The 12,414-nt window shown below is 37.1% G+C and overlaps 1 protein-coding gene across 5 annotated transcripts in view; it reads left to right on the top strand.

Annotated features, from left to right (window-relative positions):
• GSTCD (glutathione S-transferase C-terminal domain containing) overlaps positions 1 to 6,703 on the top strand; it is a 45,657-nt gene extending 38,954 nt beyond the window's left edge. For all 5 annotated transcript variants that reach the window (XM_053975790.1, XM_053975795.1, XM_053975792.1 and 2 more), the window contains 2 exons: positions 3,688 to 3,757; positions 6,023 to 6,703. In XM_053975790.1, the coding sequence (XP_053831765.1) occupies positions 3,688 to 3,757; positions 6,023 to 6,159 (207 nt within the window). In that variant the 3' untranslated portion in view covers positions 6,160 to 6,703. The remainder of the gene's footprint in view (positions 1 to 3,687; positions 3,758 to 6,022) is intronic.
• Positions 6,704 to 12,414: the final 5,711 nt, after the last annotated feature.

Raw genomic sequence — 12,414 nt, forward strand, 5'->3', positions numbered from 1 at the left:
CTGTGCAGGTGCCACTGTGTGTTCTCTCCACCATCCATTTTAAAGGCTTTTTTCTTCAATAAAATTAAATAGTTTCTCCACAAAAAAACCCCATTTTTTTGTCATAATGTATAAGTGAGCCATTCCTGAGGTACTTCAATGTGTATCAGTTAAAACTTACAGGATACCAATTTGTTTAGGTGTTAAATACAACTGTTGTAATAAACATTAGATTCCTCCCTCTAATTTATGTCTAAAACATTGGACATAGTAAATGGGGAAAGCTTAAACAGATCAGCAAGAATTTAATACAGTATTTATATTTTATACAGTTTTTAAAATGTTGTTCAAAATTATTTTTAAAATATTAAAGTGTGTTTTGACCCTGAGCAGCTGGGGTCTGTGAAGATAATCTGAGAGGAAATCAGGAGAAATTATCACTGAAGCATACAGATCTGATAGAGTGAAGGGTAACAGGAGACTGGAAAAGGACAAGAGCAGAGAAGTGGGCAGCAGAAAACTGGTACTGGGCTGTTAAGTTTTGTCTTGTTTAAACTAGTTAGTGATGAGCAACCCAAAATTTGAAGGTTAGAGGCACTTAATGGGGCATGGAAAGAACATGTTTCCTTTTGAGAGAAGCAGGGTTATGTAAATTTAGAGCTCAAATCCTAGACAGGACTCTTGGCTTTTACAATGTAGAAATGATTTTTTGGAAGTGCAGAATAAGTCTTTGTAACAGAAATATGGAAATGAAGGAGGGTATTTCTAATATCCAAATGTTTTTGGAAACAGTGGGCAGTGCAAAGATAATTTTTGTGGCAGGAAAACAGAGATTATCCTTTTTTAATCCCTAAATTAGAGGGAGTTTTAAATATTCAGAAAATCTCCAGCCATCTTATAAGGGAAGTTCAGTTATCAGGTAATAAATGCCTTTTGAAATTCCGAAGATTGAGATTGAGATTCCAAAAGCCAGATGATGGATTTGGAGTTGCCATTATTTTTTCCCATGATTAATGTTCCTTTCAGCATCTCTGCGACATAATTTCAAAGAACTCGGGTTTCAGTTCAGAAAAAAATTATTTACTAGCATTATTAAACCTGCTGACAGTACAGAGAGAGATGGTGTCAATTATAAAGTCAAGGATGCCTAGATTAGGATAGTGTGTATAATCTCATTGCAACTTCATGAATTTCTTCTTAATCTGTTAAACCATGGAGATTTAAATCATGGGATTTGTTGGTATTGCAGAAGCTCCAGAATTTTATTATTTGTGTTGCAGAAGGGCACAGGAGTCAAAGATAAGGCTGAAAAATATTGCTGCTCTTAGTAACATGAGAGTCTATACAATTGGTCTAGGCTGGTTGGTGCCTCAGATAATCCTAGTTATAAATAACTTCTGTTATGCAGCTAGCTATATGTGTTTTTATATTTCATATTAATAAATTCTTACAGGTTATTGGCTAGCAGCCAAAGTTGCCATGTGTTAGCCAGACATTGTCTGTGTCACCCACTCCAGTTCCCATTTTAAATTAATTTCTCTTATCTTTCATTTTAGTGAGATCTAAAACGACATCCAGAAGTCTGGCATTTCCAGAACTTTTTTGATGAGAACATTATGTTATAATTCATTTGTTTATAGTTGCAAGGAATAAGGTTATGGTAGCTGTAGATTTTTACTATGATACATTTTGAGACTCTGTCAAGACACAAAGAGAATTGGAAAGTAGAACTGTATAAATTTGCAAATACAGCTTTGGAAATTTAATAGGAATTGAACAGGTGGGTGTTCTAGTAAACAAATTAACTCTGTGTGCACACTTTGGGAAGTTTCTAATCATTGCTTTAGAAATGCTTTTTTATTTCACCCAACAGGGAATATGACAATGTAATCATTGTGTCAGGGAGAAACAATGTAGTCATAACAGATTCTAGTTTATCTTTTTGGATCACACCGTAAGAAGCCAAGGATTGGAGTCAGTCCAGATTTTCAGGTAAAGTGACAAGACTTACCTTGGCTCTGGTCTGGTCCAAAGAGCTGGGAACTTGCTGTTGCAAAGAGCCAAGTTCTGTCAGGTGCGTGAAGACTGGTGAGGAGTTGTGTGCTAACGTGGGTCTTCACCCTCTTCTATAGATCCCTCTTTTTCTCCCCAAGCTGCCCATCACTGCTGCTTCTCTGCTAACAGTGGCCACATAGTCCATGGGACCCCTTCTTCCCTGTTCTTCATTGGTCACATCTGGGTTTAACATTTTCACCTCTTTTGTACTACAGGAGTAGCCATATTTGAACTGAACTGACTGGGTGTAACATGTTTAAAGCCCTAAATGTGTTATGACATGTTCTTATTTTGCTTCCATATTTTTTATGAAGCTCTGAGCTGGAAATCTTCCTGTCAATGCACTGTACTAGGGAACAAATATCCTTGCATCAAGATATTATAAATATGTTTAAATGAGTGATATTTCTGTATCAAGCGATTATAATATTTCATTTTATAATATATGGGAATTTTTTTTGAGGTCAGATGTCTATTTATGAATTGGTGGAGTGTACTGGGGGAATTGCCATCTTGATTTAATATGAAGGTTTTTTGTGGAGTGAAGGTTTGGATGTTTGTGGCCCTCTAAAAAAAGCTGGAGTAAGTATCCTTACTTCAGAATACTGGAAGAACCTGAAGTATCCTTAGGTGAAATTACTCTCTCCACCTGTTACAAGAAACAAATCTTTAAAATCATAATTTTATGTCAGGCAAGAATAAAAAAAAAAATCTTTTTGATGCAAGACACATGTCCTTGTTTCAGAATTATAGCTCTGGAAACTTTGCTTGGGAGAGCACTTTGTGTTGTTGCCCATTTCAGTTTCCTCCCCATAACATTGCAGGAGACTTGGGAACGTTGTGTGATTCTAAGATAGTTCTGATTTACTCTGCCCTGACACCTGCAAGGCTCTTGCTCTCACCACCTGGCTAACCTACCTTCCTGGGCTTGGCTGGTCTTTGAGGAGCCGTTGTGCTGGCACGAGTGGTGGGCATTGAAGGCAAGTGAGGATGGAGCTCTGCTGCTGCACCCTCCCCTGCACTATCCCCCTGGCTGAGTGGGCAGGGAGAAATTCTTCTATAGAAGTGTCTGCAGAAAATTTTAATGAAACAGGGGTAGTTTGAAAGTAAGTTGTGCTCCTTTTGTTGGAGGAAACTTTCCTATTCACAGCCAGGTATTTTTTGCCTTCAGGATCTGATTGGATTTGGCAGGGCAGAGGAAGTTTGACACACCAGCCTATCCTGGGATTCAAAAACACTACTTGGGAGAAATGTTCAAATCAACTGTTAAAGAATTTTGTCTCTGCTGCTTATTGATGCAGGGAGGCTGCCCTGTTGTAACTCTGCTAAAAGATGGCTGTGTTGCTCATCAGTTATTGAAGGCAAAATTAGTCTGCAGGATGTCTTTGAAGAATGCTGTCTTGTATACATTGCATCCCATTCAACTACTGTAAAGAATTAGGAAGTTTAGCAAGAAACAAATACTTATGAGGAGAAATGAGGCAGTGATTACAAACTCTTGACTTAAACACGTGTTTGCATTATAAAAATTGGGATTTCCACACAAGTGAATTTTTTTAGAAATACTGGCTTCAATGTGGTAGCATTTCTGATACACTTAAGCATTTAATCTGATTTTTCTTGATGAATCTCTTTTTTTTTTCTTTTTTATAGGAGCACATGATCCTTTGCAGATTTGCAGATCAGACAGCTGTTCAGCTTCCACCTGAACGCAGGCTAATTGGTATGAATTTCTGCAGCTGTTGTATAAACCATGCCAGTAATGGTTTTACCTTGATGCATAAAGGAAGAAGTAGGACATTTATGAATGGGGAATTAAGTAGATGTCTTCAGATGACAGTTCAAAAATTTAAGTTTCGTCACATTTCACTTCTTGCTGTTCCCTTCTTGCTATAGGAACGTTTTTCTTCTTCCAAAATCATCAATATTAAAGTGACAGTTTGCATTTTACTGTCTGGCATTATTGTTTTGATGGAAGCTGTAAACTAGCTTCCAGGTCAGAAAAGACAGAAGGGGCTAGGAACTCAAAGTCTGCTTAGAGATAAGGCTGCTTTTTAGGCTTAGAATAAACATTTACAAAGTATATTAAAGCAGTACTAGCTAATAAGCATAATATTTTTAAGAAGCTTAATTTGAACAATTGAAAGTATTTCTTATACTCGCTGCAAAAAAGGAAATAATAAAGATCCTGTATAAAAGCTGACAGTAAATTTGTCAGTTTCTTTTGTCATCATCACAATATTTGAAAAACAAATTTTAAAAAGGTCAGTATTCACTTACTAGTGTTGGACTCCATGCTGTGGACTGAAAATTGAAATTGGACCCAAAAAAATTTTTTTGAGAGATTGTAACTTTTATCTGTTCTTAGTGTCTGAAACTGCAGGGTTTTTTTTTTTTTTTTTTTTCCCCACAAATGCAACTTCTAAGTGTTTTGCCCTGACAGGGTGTACACTTGTAATAGTAATATTAGAGACAGTGGCCATTTTGTTCAACAAACCACAGAAGGTGGTTTTCTATGAAACCACAAATGTGGAAGGATAGGGCTACAAAATGTAATTTGCAGAGTTCTCTCTGGTTGGTTATATAAACTAGTGATTTCTCCCTGCAACATACAAATTCATACAGGACTGATTTCGAAAGATCTTTTTCAGGCCCTCCCTTATAATTGTATCTTTAAATTGTCTCCAACCTAATTGCTACCCCTCTCAAATCTCAAGCTACCAACAGAACTGAGTCCAAATGTCGTAATAGTGAATTCAGAGTACTGAAATTCTTTTGTAACTAAGGAATCCAGCTGATAAGGAGAAGATAGTTCTGGGCATGGGCTCACTGTGGACAGACAGAGTAGGTTGGACTGAGCCCTGCATTCAGTTGTGATGTGCACCAACTGCTCTGAAATACAAGGATACTGCAGGGTGTGTTGGTGCCACCTGCCCAAAACTTCTAGAGGCACCTGACCAGGGTGCATAACAGGTCTGGTAATGATACAGGCACAAAAGCTCTTTATATATTCAGGGAAGAGAGGTAAGCTGTTCCAGAGGGTAGTTTGGAATGCCAGACTCCTATTCTAAAGGCAAACAGGTTGTGCTCCTGTCTCTTCATCTCAGACCCCAAATACATTTAACTATAGAATTCTATCAGGCACAAGGGAAGAGGCAGGATCATTGTGTTTGAGACTGAAGCAGGATTGTGCCCTGTTGACTTGAGACTGTAACTACTAGTGATAAAACATTTCAAAGTAGCATTAAATTTTCCTTTCAATAGAGTTTCAAGCTGCTGAAAATACAATCTGACAAGTCAATTCTGTTTTTTGGAACATAATAATCAATTATAATGAGTAAATAAGTAAAGACAAATGGTCCCATCATCTTGTCATGGCTGTATCATAATAAAAAACTTTTAAGCAGAAAAAACCCTCTATCCTTCCTGTTTTTTCTCTGCAGGTAAATCTAAAATAAGCTTATTTTGCATTAACAATTTAGTAGGTTTTTTTATAAGTAGTTACAGTAATATGTCTCATATCAATTACACTGGATCACTTTTTTGGTATTCTAGTCTATTGTTTATGTTCAATAACCAGAGATTTTCAGATTTTAGGTGAAAGTGCAGGAGAGAAACAGCTATGATTATAAAGGGAGTAGAAGTCTGGTAATTGAGAGGGCTAAGGGGTAAACTAGGCATTTTTCTTCTTCCCATTTACACTAAAGCATGTTTTTTTCTGGAAGTTTGAGAATACTTTTAAATAGTTGTGCCTTTCTTCATATATAAAAAGTTAATAATCTCTTCAAGGTCTTTACTAAATGAGGGTTAGAAGTCACAGATGTCATTTGGAACGTAAACCAGATTAAGATGTTTTTTAAAGTAGATTTGGAACTTATTTTTTAGATGGCTTACTGATGTGTTTTCCTGACATTGAATATTTATGTGCACATTTCTGATAATGCTTCTACATTTTGAGTTTCTGTGCTCTCCCTTGATCTCATTTTAGGAAAGCAGTGTATGGGACTTGTGGATCTGGATCGGGCATGGGCTGCAGAAGAACATAACTACTCTGTCCAAGTTATATCTATGGAGCCAGAGAGTTGCTCTCCAAAGAACAATATGTTTGTGGGCATCCCTACTTAGAGTGTGAAACTTGCATTCAATTTGAAGCTGAACATAAATTTTCAGTGTGTAATGGCATCCAGCAGATAGAGGCAACGCTGGGAAGCAGACATCCAGCATCTTGAACGCATTGCCTTCGGAAAGGGAAGCAGCCCCCAAAGTCCTAAAAAAGCAAACTGCATGCAGAGCATCACAAATCAACTTGTAATGTGTCATTAAGCAACTTTTGGTTCTCATACTGAGAAGTTTCTGGATCTAATGACTGTGCATGGAATTTTATCCATCTGTAAAAGCTTAGAAAAAACTGGCTTTGTTGAAGGAAAGGTGATTTCCTTTTCAGTAAAGCTGTGTCTTGGCTGCTTGGAAATTGCATTCATGGTCAAAACAGCATTTGTGTTCATAAGCAGAGCAGTTATCAGCCAGCAGTGCTGATCACCAGAGGAACAGAGAAGATCAAATTTACTGTGTTACTGAAGATGGCTGTGCAACAGGTGGTGGCCTGTCTTTGCTAAAGAATTCCATACTACTGTAGGAAGATTATTTTTAATAAAAGTTCATCAGAATACCTTGGGCCTCAGTCTGCTTATTAAAAATATATTATACCTTGCCAATAATTTTTTAAAGAGTTCAGAATTACCTTTAAATATTATGCAAGGATTCTGTAACCAGGCATTTGACATTTGGTTGAAAGAAACCATTGACCAGAAAGTGGGAGCTAGACATGATGTTAGCGAATGGATCCTTCACTGTTGCATTGGCAATAGAAGTGTGTTGATTCCTATTCATAAAAAACTTGCTGTCCAGAAGAAATATTTAAGAACAGTTCATGTGTCTACATACATCATCTTCATTGATTTGATATTCAGTTTAAAATTTGACAAAAGTTGCAGTGTGGAACCATTTGAAAAGATAATTGTGGTTACACTGCTCTAAAATGAAAATAAGCATTTGCCTGTGCTCCATCTCCCCCCAAATTTTAAATCGCCTGTTGACACAAACACAATGGAAGGTAGCTCTTAATGAGATTTTTACTGCATATTTAGGAGTTTTACACATCTGTGAATTCTGCCATGTTTCAATTTAAATAATCTGAAGTTTGAAAACTGTGACCATAGCTTCAGGACATGGCTAACTGAATTACAAACAATAGGTATTGGAGCAAAAAAAGGATCCAAAAATACTTTATTATTCATGAAACTTAGATATCTGAAAGATCTAAATACTTGGTTTTTTTAAATGTGAACACATGGAACGCTACCCACTTATTTAAAAAGCACAAAAGTGAGGAAGGAGGAGTGAATTCCTACCTTTAGCCTGAGTTCTTCCATAGATAATGATGAAATACTTTTTCTACAGCTATCTGTGGTTACAGGAGGAACTGGAGTTTTGAAGAATATATGACAAATACAAAATACATGGCGATACCAAGTTGTCTCAAGAGTTTTCTGCAATACTTGCCCAATGGGAATTCAGTTTCTGAATTAGTGGTATGTCAATCTGAACATTAGTCATGTTAAATTACTTTTCTGGAGTGAGCAAATTTCTCTTTATGACCTCCTTCCTGCTGAAGGAAGAACTTGTCAAGGTGAGGCACCTGTTGGAAACTGTGATGCTGTTTACAGTAAGGGTTTTCACACTTTTCTGCTCCAGAGTGTGGGTAGCAATATCAATGTTTTAATTATGGTGGTATTGAACATTTGGCATGGTTTGATACTATGCATTAATACTGAACTTTCAGCAGAGCAGAATTCTGTGCTCTTACATGCTTCACATTTTTTTACAGTATCTGTATCAAGTGTCTGTAATAGTTTTTTGATCTACCTGAAAAGAAGGAATATATTTGGGATGTGTGGTTTTTTTGGTTTGTTGTTTTTTTTTTTTTTTTTTTTTTAACAGGCAAAACCAGGATTTCTTAAAAAGACAGGTGGAAAAGGAACTTTATTTGGACAAATGTCCAAGAGTTTATTGGGTGCTTCAGATGGTCTAGAAAAACAGGTTAAGTTAAACAAGAATCCAAATACCAATCTGTGTTTAATTTGTTGAATTTTTTTCCCATTTTATTAAAGTACCTGTTTTTATGTTAATGACAGTTTCCCACAGGTGTTGCTTACTTGTGACTTAAGTAAATTATTTTGTATCTGCAATCCCACAAAGAAATAGGCTTCACAGGAAGAAAAGATTTATAGAAGCAAGGGAGAAGACCTGCAGAAGTAGTGCTGTGTTTATATGCATGACATCCTGTTTTTTCTTGGATGAGCCAAACTATACAAAGTGAGTTTATGACAAATTTTTTTCCTTCCCAAAATTGGGAATATTTTATTGGCATCTCACAATATCCATAATTTTGGTGGCTTACAGGATTAGTGAGGCTGCAATCCGTTTGTGATACTGGTGTGAGCTTGTTGCTATTGCATCATTGGGCTCTGGTTTCTTCTCAGGAGAACAGAATCTTTCTAATGTCCAAGGATGGAGTTATGTTACTATGAATAGTAAAGCCTGAACTATACTACAGATGAACTGATGATTATTGAAAACTGAAGAGATGAAAAAAACAAAAATCAAGATTTGCAGCAAGAGGTAATACATAATTCAACACAGATTAAATTGCTAAACTGTGGCATGTACTTTTCTCTAGAAAGACGAACTCAGTTACATTAATTTTTAGGTATGTTACTTTGCCCTATGTTTCTGTATACATAAATGGTATAGAATTAATAGAGGCCTAAAATTGCCTAAACAAGGTGACTAGACAGTGTGGTCCTGGTGAGTGAACAACTGTTCTGGCAGCTAGTTATGCAAGGAGCTATCTTGATGTCCAAGGTGCATATCTAAATACTATTTGTATTTTTCATTTGTCTGGCCCATTGGGATCAGCTACAGGGTGAACAAAATGCTGTCCTAGCATAGTCATGATTTTCCACTGACAGTCTTTTATGTTTCCCTTGTAGGCTGTAATGCCGGAAAAAGTAACCTTATAAAAGGAAACAGATGACCAAGCCTTGTTAAAAGTTAGTAATCTGTGTGGACATGTATCCTTATTTTTGGTTTTTCATTTAGTTTTTATTGTGTTATTTATCTGCTTCTTCAGCCATATTTCAAGAGATCTTCTTATTACCATATTTAGGCATTAATAACAAGGGACATTCCTAGTAGGTTCATTGTGCCCCTTAATTTTTATGTCGCTTGATCTAAACAAAAAAAGGTAAAACGTTACGATTATTCTGATAAAGCCATTTTTGATTTTTGGTATTAATGAAAACTACATGTGTGGTCAAAATTAATCAAAGATAATTCTTCAACAGACACAAATAAAATTATTTAATAAAGGTTGGCCATGAATTTTAGACTGATGTTTTCTGTTTCTCATTTCTGCTAGACTTTTAGCTACTTGGTGGATGCAACGACAGTAAGCAGAAATGTCTTTCTAAAAGCTATATTCCTAGGTGACATGCAATGCCAGGTATTCTCATTAAAAGGAGCATTTAAGGAAACCATTTATGGTCAAGTAAATTTAAGTAACCTGCAATGAAATGGCACTCAGCTGATTTTATAAGAGGTTTAAACAGATGTTAGTATGGCTCAACACCATCAGCTGAGGCAATTTTCTTTTAAAATTTTGGTATAGGGTTAGTAATTAACCCATTCAATATGTATATGTATGTATATAATTTTTAGAAAGTATTGGTCTAGGAAAGCACTGATTAGCAAAAAAGTAACTGAAGAGTTAAAGCATTGGTTTCAGTCGCGGTGCATAGTTGTCAGCAGAAGGAAAAGCACATTTTCCTTTAAGCATGATCAAGTACTTTCAGTGCTTTTGCCTTGGACCATTTGCCTGTCATAACAAATTCCTTATGTACAATCTCAGTCTAAGTTCCTGTGGGTTTATTACCATTTTTTAAACAAAATTGAAACTTAGGTATCATGCATTTACCTGTCTATATGTCTAGTGTTACTTACATGCCTCTAATAAAATGAAGAAAACCTTGGAACTTTCCATGCTCAGACCTGCACTTAAGCTACCTGGCCATCAAGGTTTCAGTTCAGTAGCTTGTGCTTAGCAAGTTTCAGCTTACTAAAACTATCATTAAAAGAAATTCAATTTTCTAAGTCAATAATATATTAAGATTCTATACAAAGAGTAAAACTGAAAGCAACTTAATTTTCTTTGCTTGTAGCTTTTATTTAATCAGAAATTACATGGGTAAAGAAGTACCCTTCTCTGCAGTCTTCTCATAGGGAATTTAAGAAAATACTTGAATTTTCAAAATAGATAAAGATGCTGAGGATAGTTTTATAATAAATCACTTAAGTGAATTTAAACAATACAAGGAGAGGAATTAACATTATCCCACTATTACCCTCTAAAAAGATGATCAGCCATTACAATTTTCTCCCTTTTTTGTCTCACTTGCTGGACTTCAGGCCTGAAATGTGTTTTCCTGGGCATGAAACATACAGAGCAAAACAGGAGTGAGCCTTGGATGGCTCCTGTCCCTGTCCCCCCACAATGGGGAAGCAATGCGAAGCTCTTTCACTCTTGTTTTTCCCCCTTGGTAACGTGGGAATAATGTCACTCATTTTCTCTTAGAAAACACAGACTCCAAGTATTCATGTGCTCCATTGGAAAGAGCTGTCTAAAAGCTGTGAGATTATTTGACCCATAATAGTTAGGGCTTCTTCCCAACCTTAAATACTTGAAATTCTTGCTGTAGCAATTTTAGCCCCTACCTTTTCCTTATTTTGCTTTACCAGGTATGCTGTCTATACACTAATTACTGCTGCTTCCGACACACAGGGACAAAATAACTAATTTTTTATGTCAGACACAGCTATGGGAAATAGAAGTATGTGCTTAATGACTGAAGCTCAGCTAAGGTTAGTGCATTGTCTTTGGACTGCAGCTGAATCCTAATGACAGTGTTCCAAAACTGGCACAGTAAACCAGTGTGTTAGGTATCCTCATTTAATGGGTGGAGAAAGGGAAAGAGTCTGGAATATTTTTAATCAAACATTTCTGGATCTAGATGTCACCTTATTTCTGCAATCCACAGCAAGGCTTTGAAAGCTGCAGTTTTCCAGACAAGTTTGTTTCCAAGTGCAAAACAATGATCTTTATCTCCTCTTCTGACCCACACCTCTGCCAGCTGCAATATTATCAGATCACCTGGTGCAGTTCAGGAAAATAGAGGGTGACATGCTTTAATTTTATTCTCCCAGAGGATGCATAGGTATGTAAATTCACACCTGCTTGCCCCAGGGATGCAGGAACCCCACTGACATTTTCAGTGTCAGGATTCCTCCTCCTTGTACTTTGGATTTAATTTAAGACCTTTGTGGAGGTAGAAAGCTGAGTGTGTGCACAAAGCATTACCACAGCCCTGCGGTATTAAAGAGGGCAGTTTTTAACAAAGCCACGTGGAGAGAGGCAGGGATGTGTTTTCCAGACTACACATGGCACAGGAATGACTCCAGTACAAATTCCTTCAAGGAGTATATGGTGCACACCCCATGAAAGGGAAAATCCCCAAACAGCTCCATCCATCATAGGGATAGGAGAAGAGGTTTGAAAGCCAGACCAGAAAGACAGCATATTTGCAACATTCATTTCTCATAATCAGTGCTTTTGGATTCCTACAAGGAGCTTAATTACTCATATATTAAATGTATATCTGCAATTGCTTTAGTGTCTTTGCGTTTTTATATAAAGTGTTGAATCTCCTTTGGGATTCTTCAAAAAATGGAAAAGTCATCCCTACCCATTCTTCAACACACAGCATGTTGTCAATTACCCAAAAGGTTGAATTGTAATAACAGAGAAACTTTTGTAAGAAATGAGCCTCCATGTAGAGCATGAGCTGAACATATCCTGGTGCTCTGCACAGCACTGGATCAATTTCCACCATTCTCTCCACACCCCAGAGCACCCAAGGGGACCAGGGGCTGAGGAGCAGCCCTGTACCTGGCAGGGCTGAGATGGGTTCCCTGCTGCTCTCAGGAGCCACAGCCCATCCTTCTGAACACAGGTCCTGTGGCAGAGTGGCTAGAAGGAAAACTGAATACTACTTCTGCTTTTTCTGCTGTGTCACCTTCCATAGCAGAGCAGGGCCTCGGGAGGAAAGCGCTGTCCCTGGGAGCAAAGCAAAACTCCTCAGCCCTGTTGGGCAACTCTGGTAGAGGAGCAGCTGAACACCTGAAAATGTCAAGACTTCAGAGACTTGAAATAGTGATCTGAACTGTTAGACTTTCAACAGTTTGGAAAAAACCCAAAAAACTTTT

The sequence above is a fragment of the Vidua macroura genome, chromosome 4 (assembly GCF_024509145.1).
Source record: "Vidua macroura isolate BioBank_ID:100142 chromosome 4, ASM2450914v1, whole genome shotgun sequence".
In the NCBI taxonomy this organism is placed as follows: domain Eukaryota; kingdom Metazoa; phylum Chordata; class Aves; order Passeriformes; family Viduidae; genus Vidua; species Vidua macroura.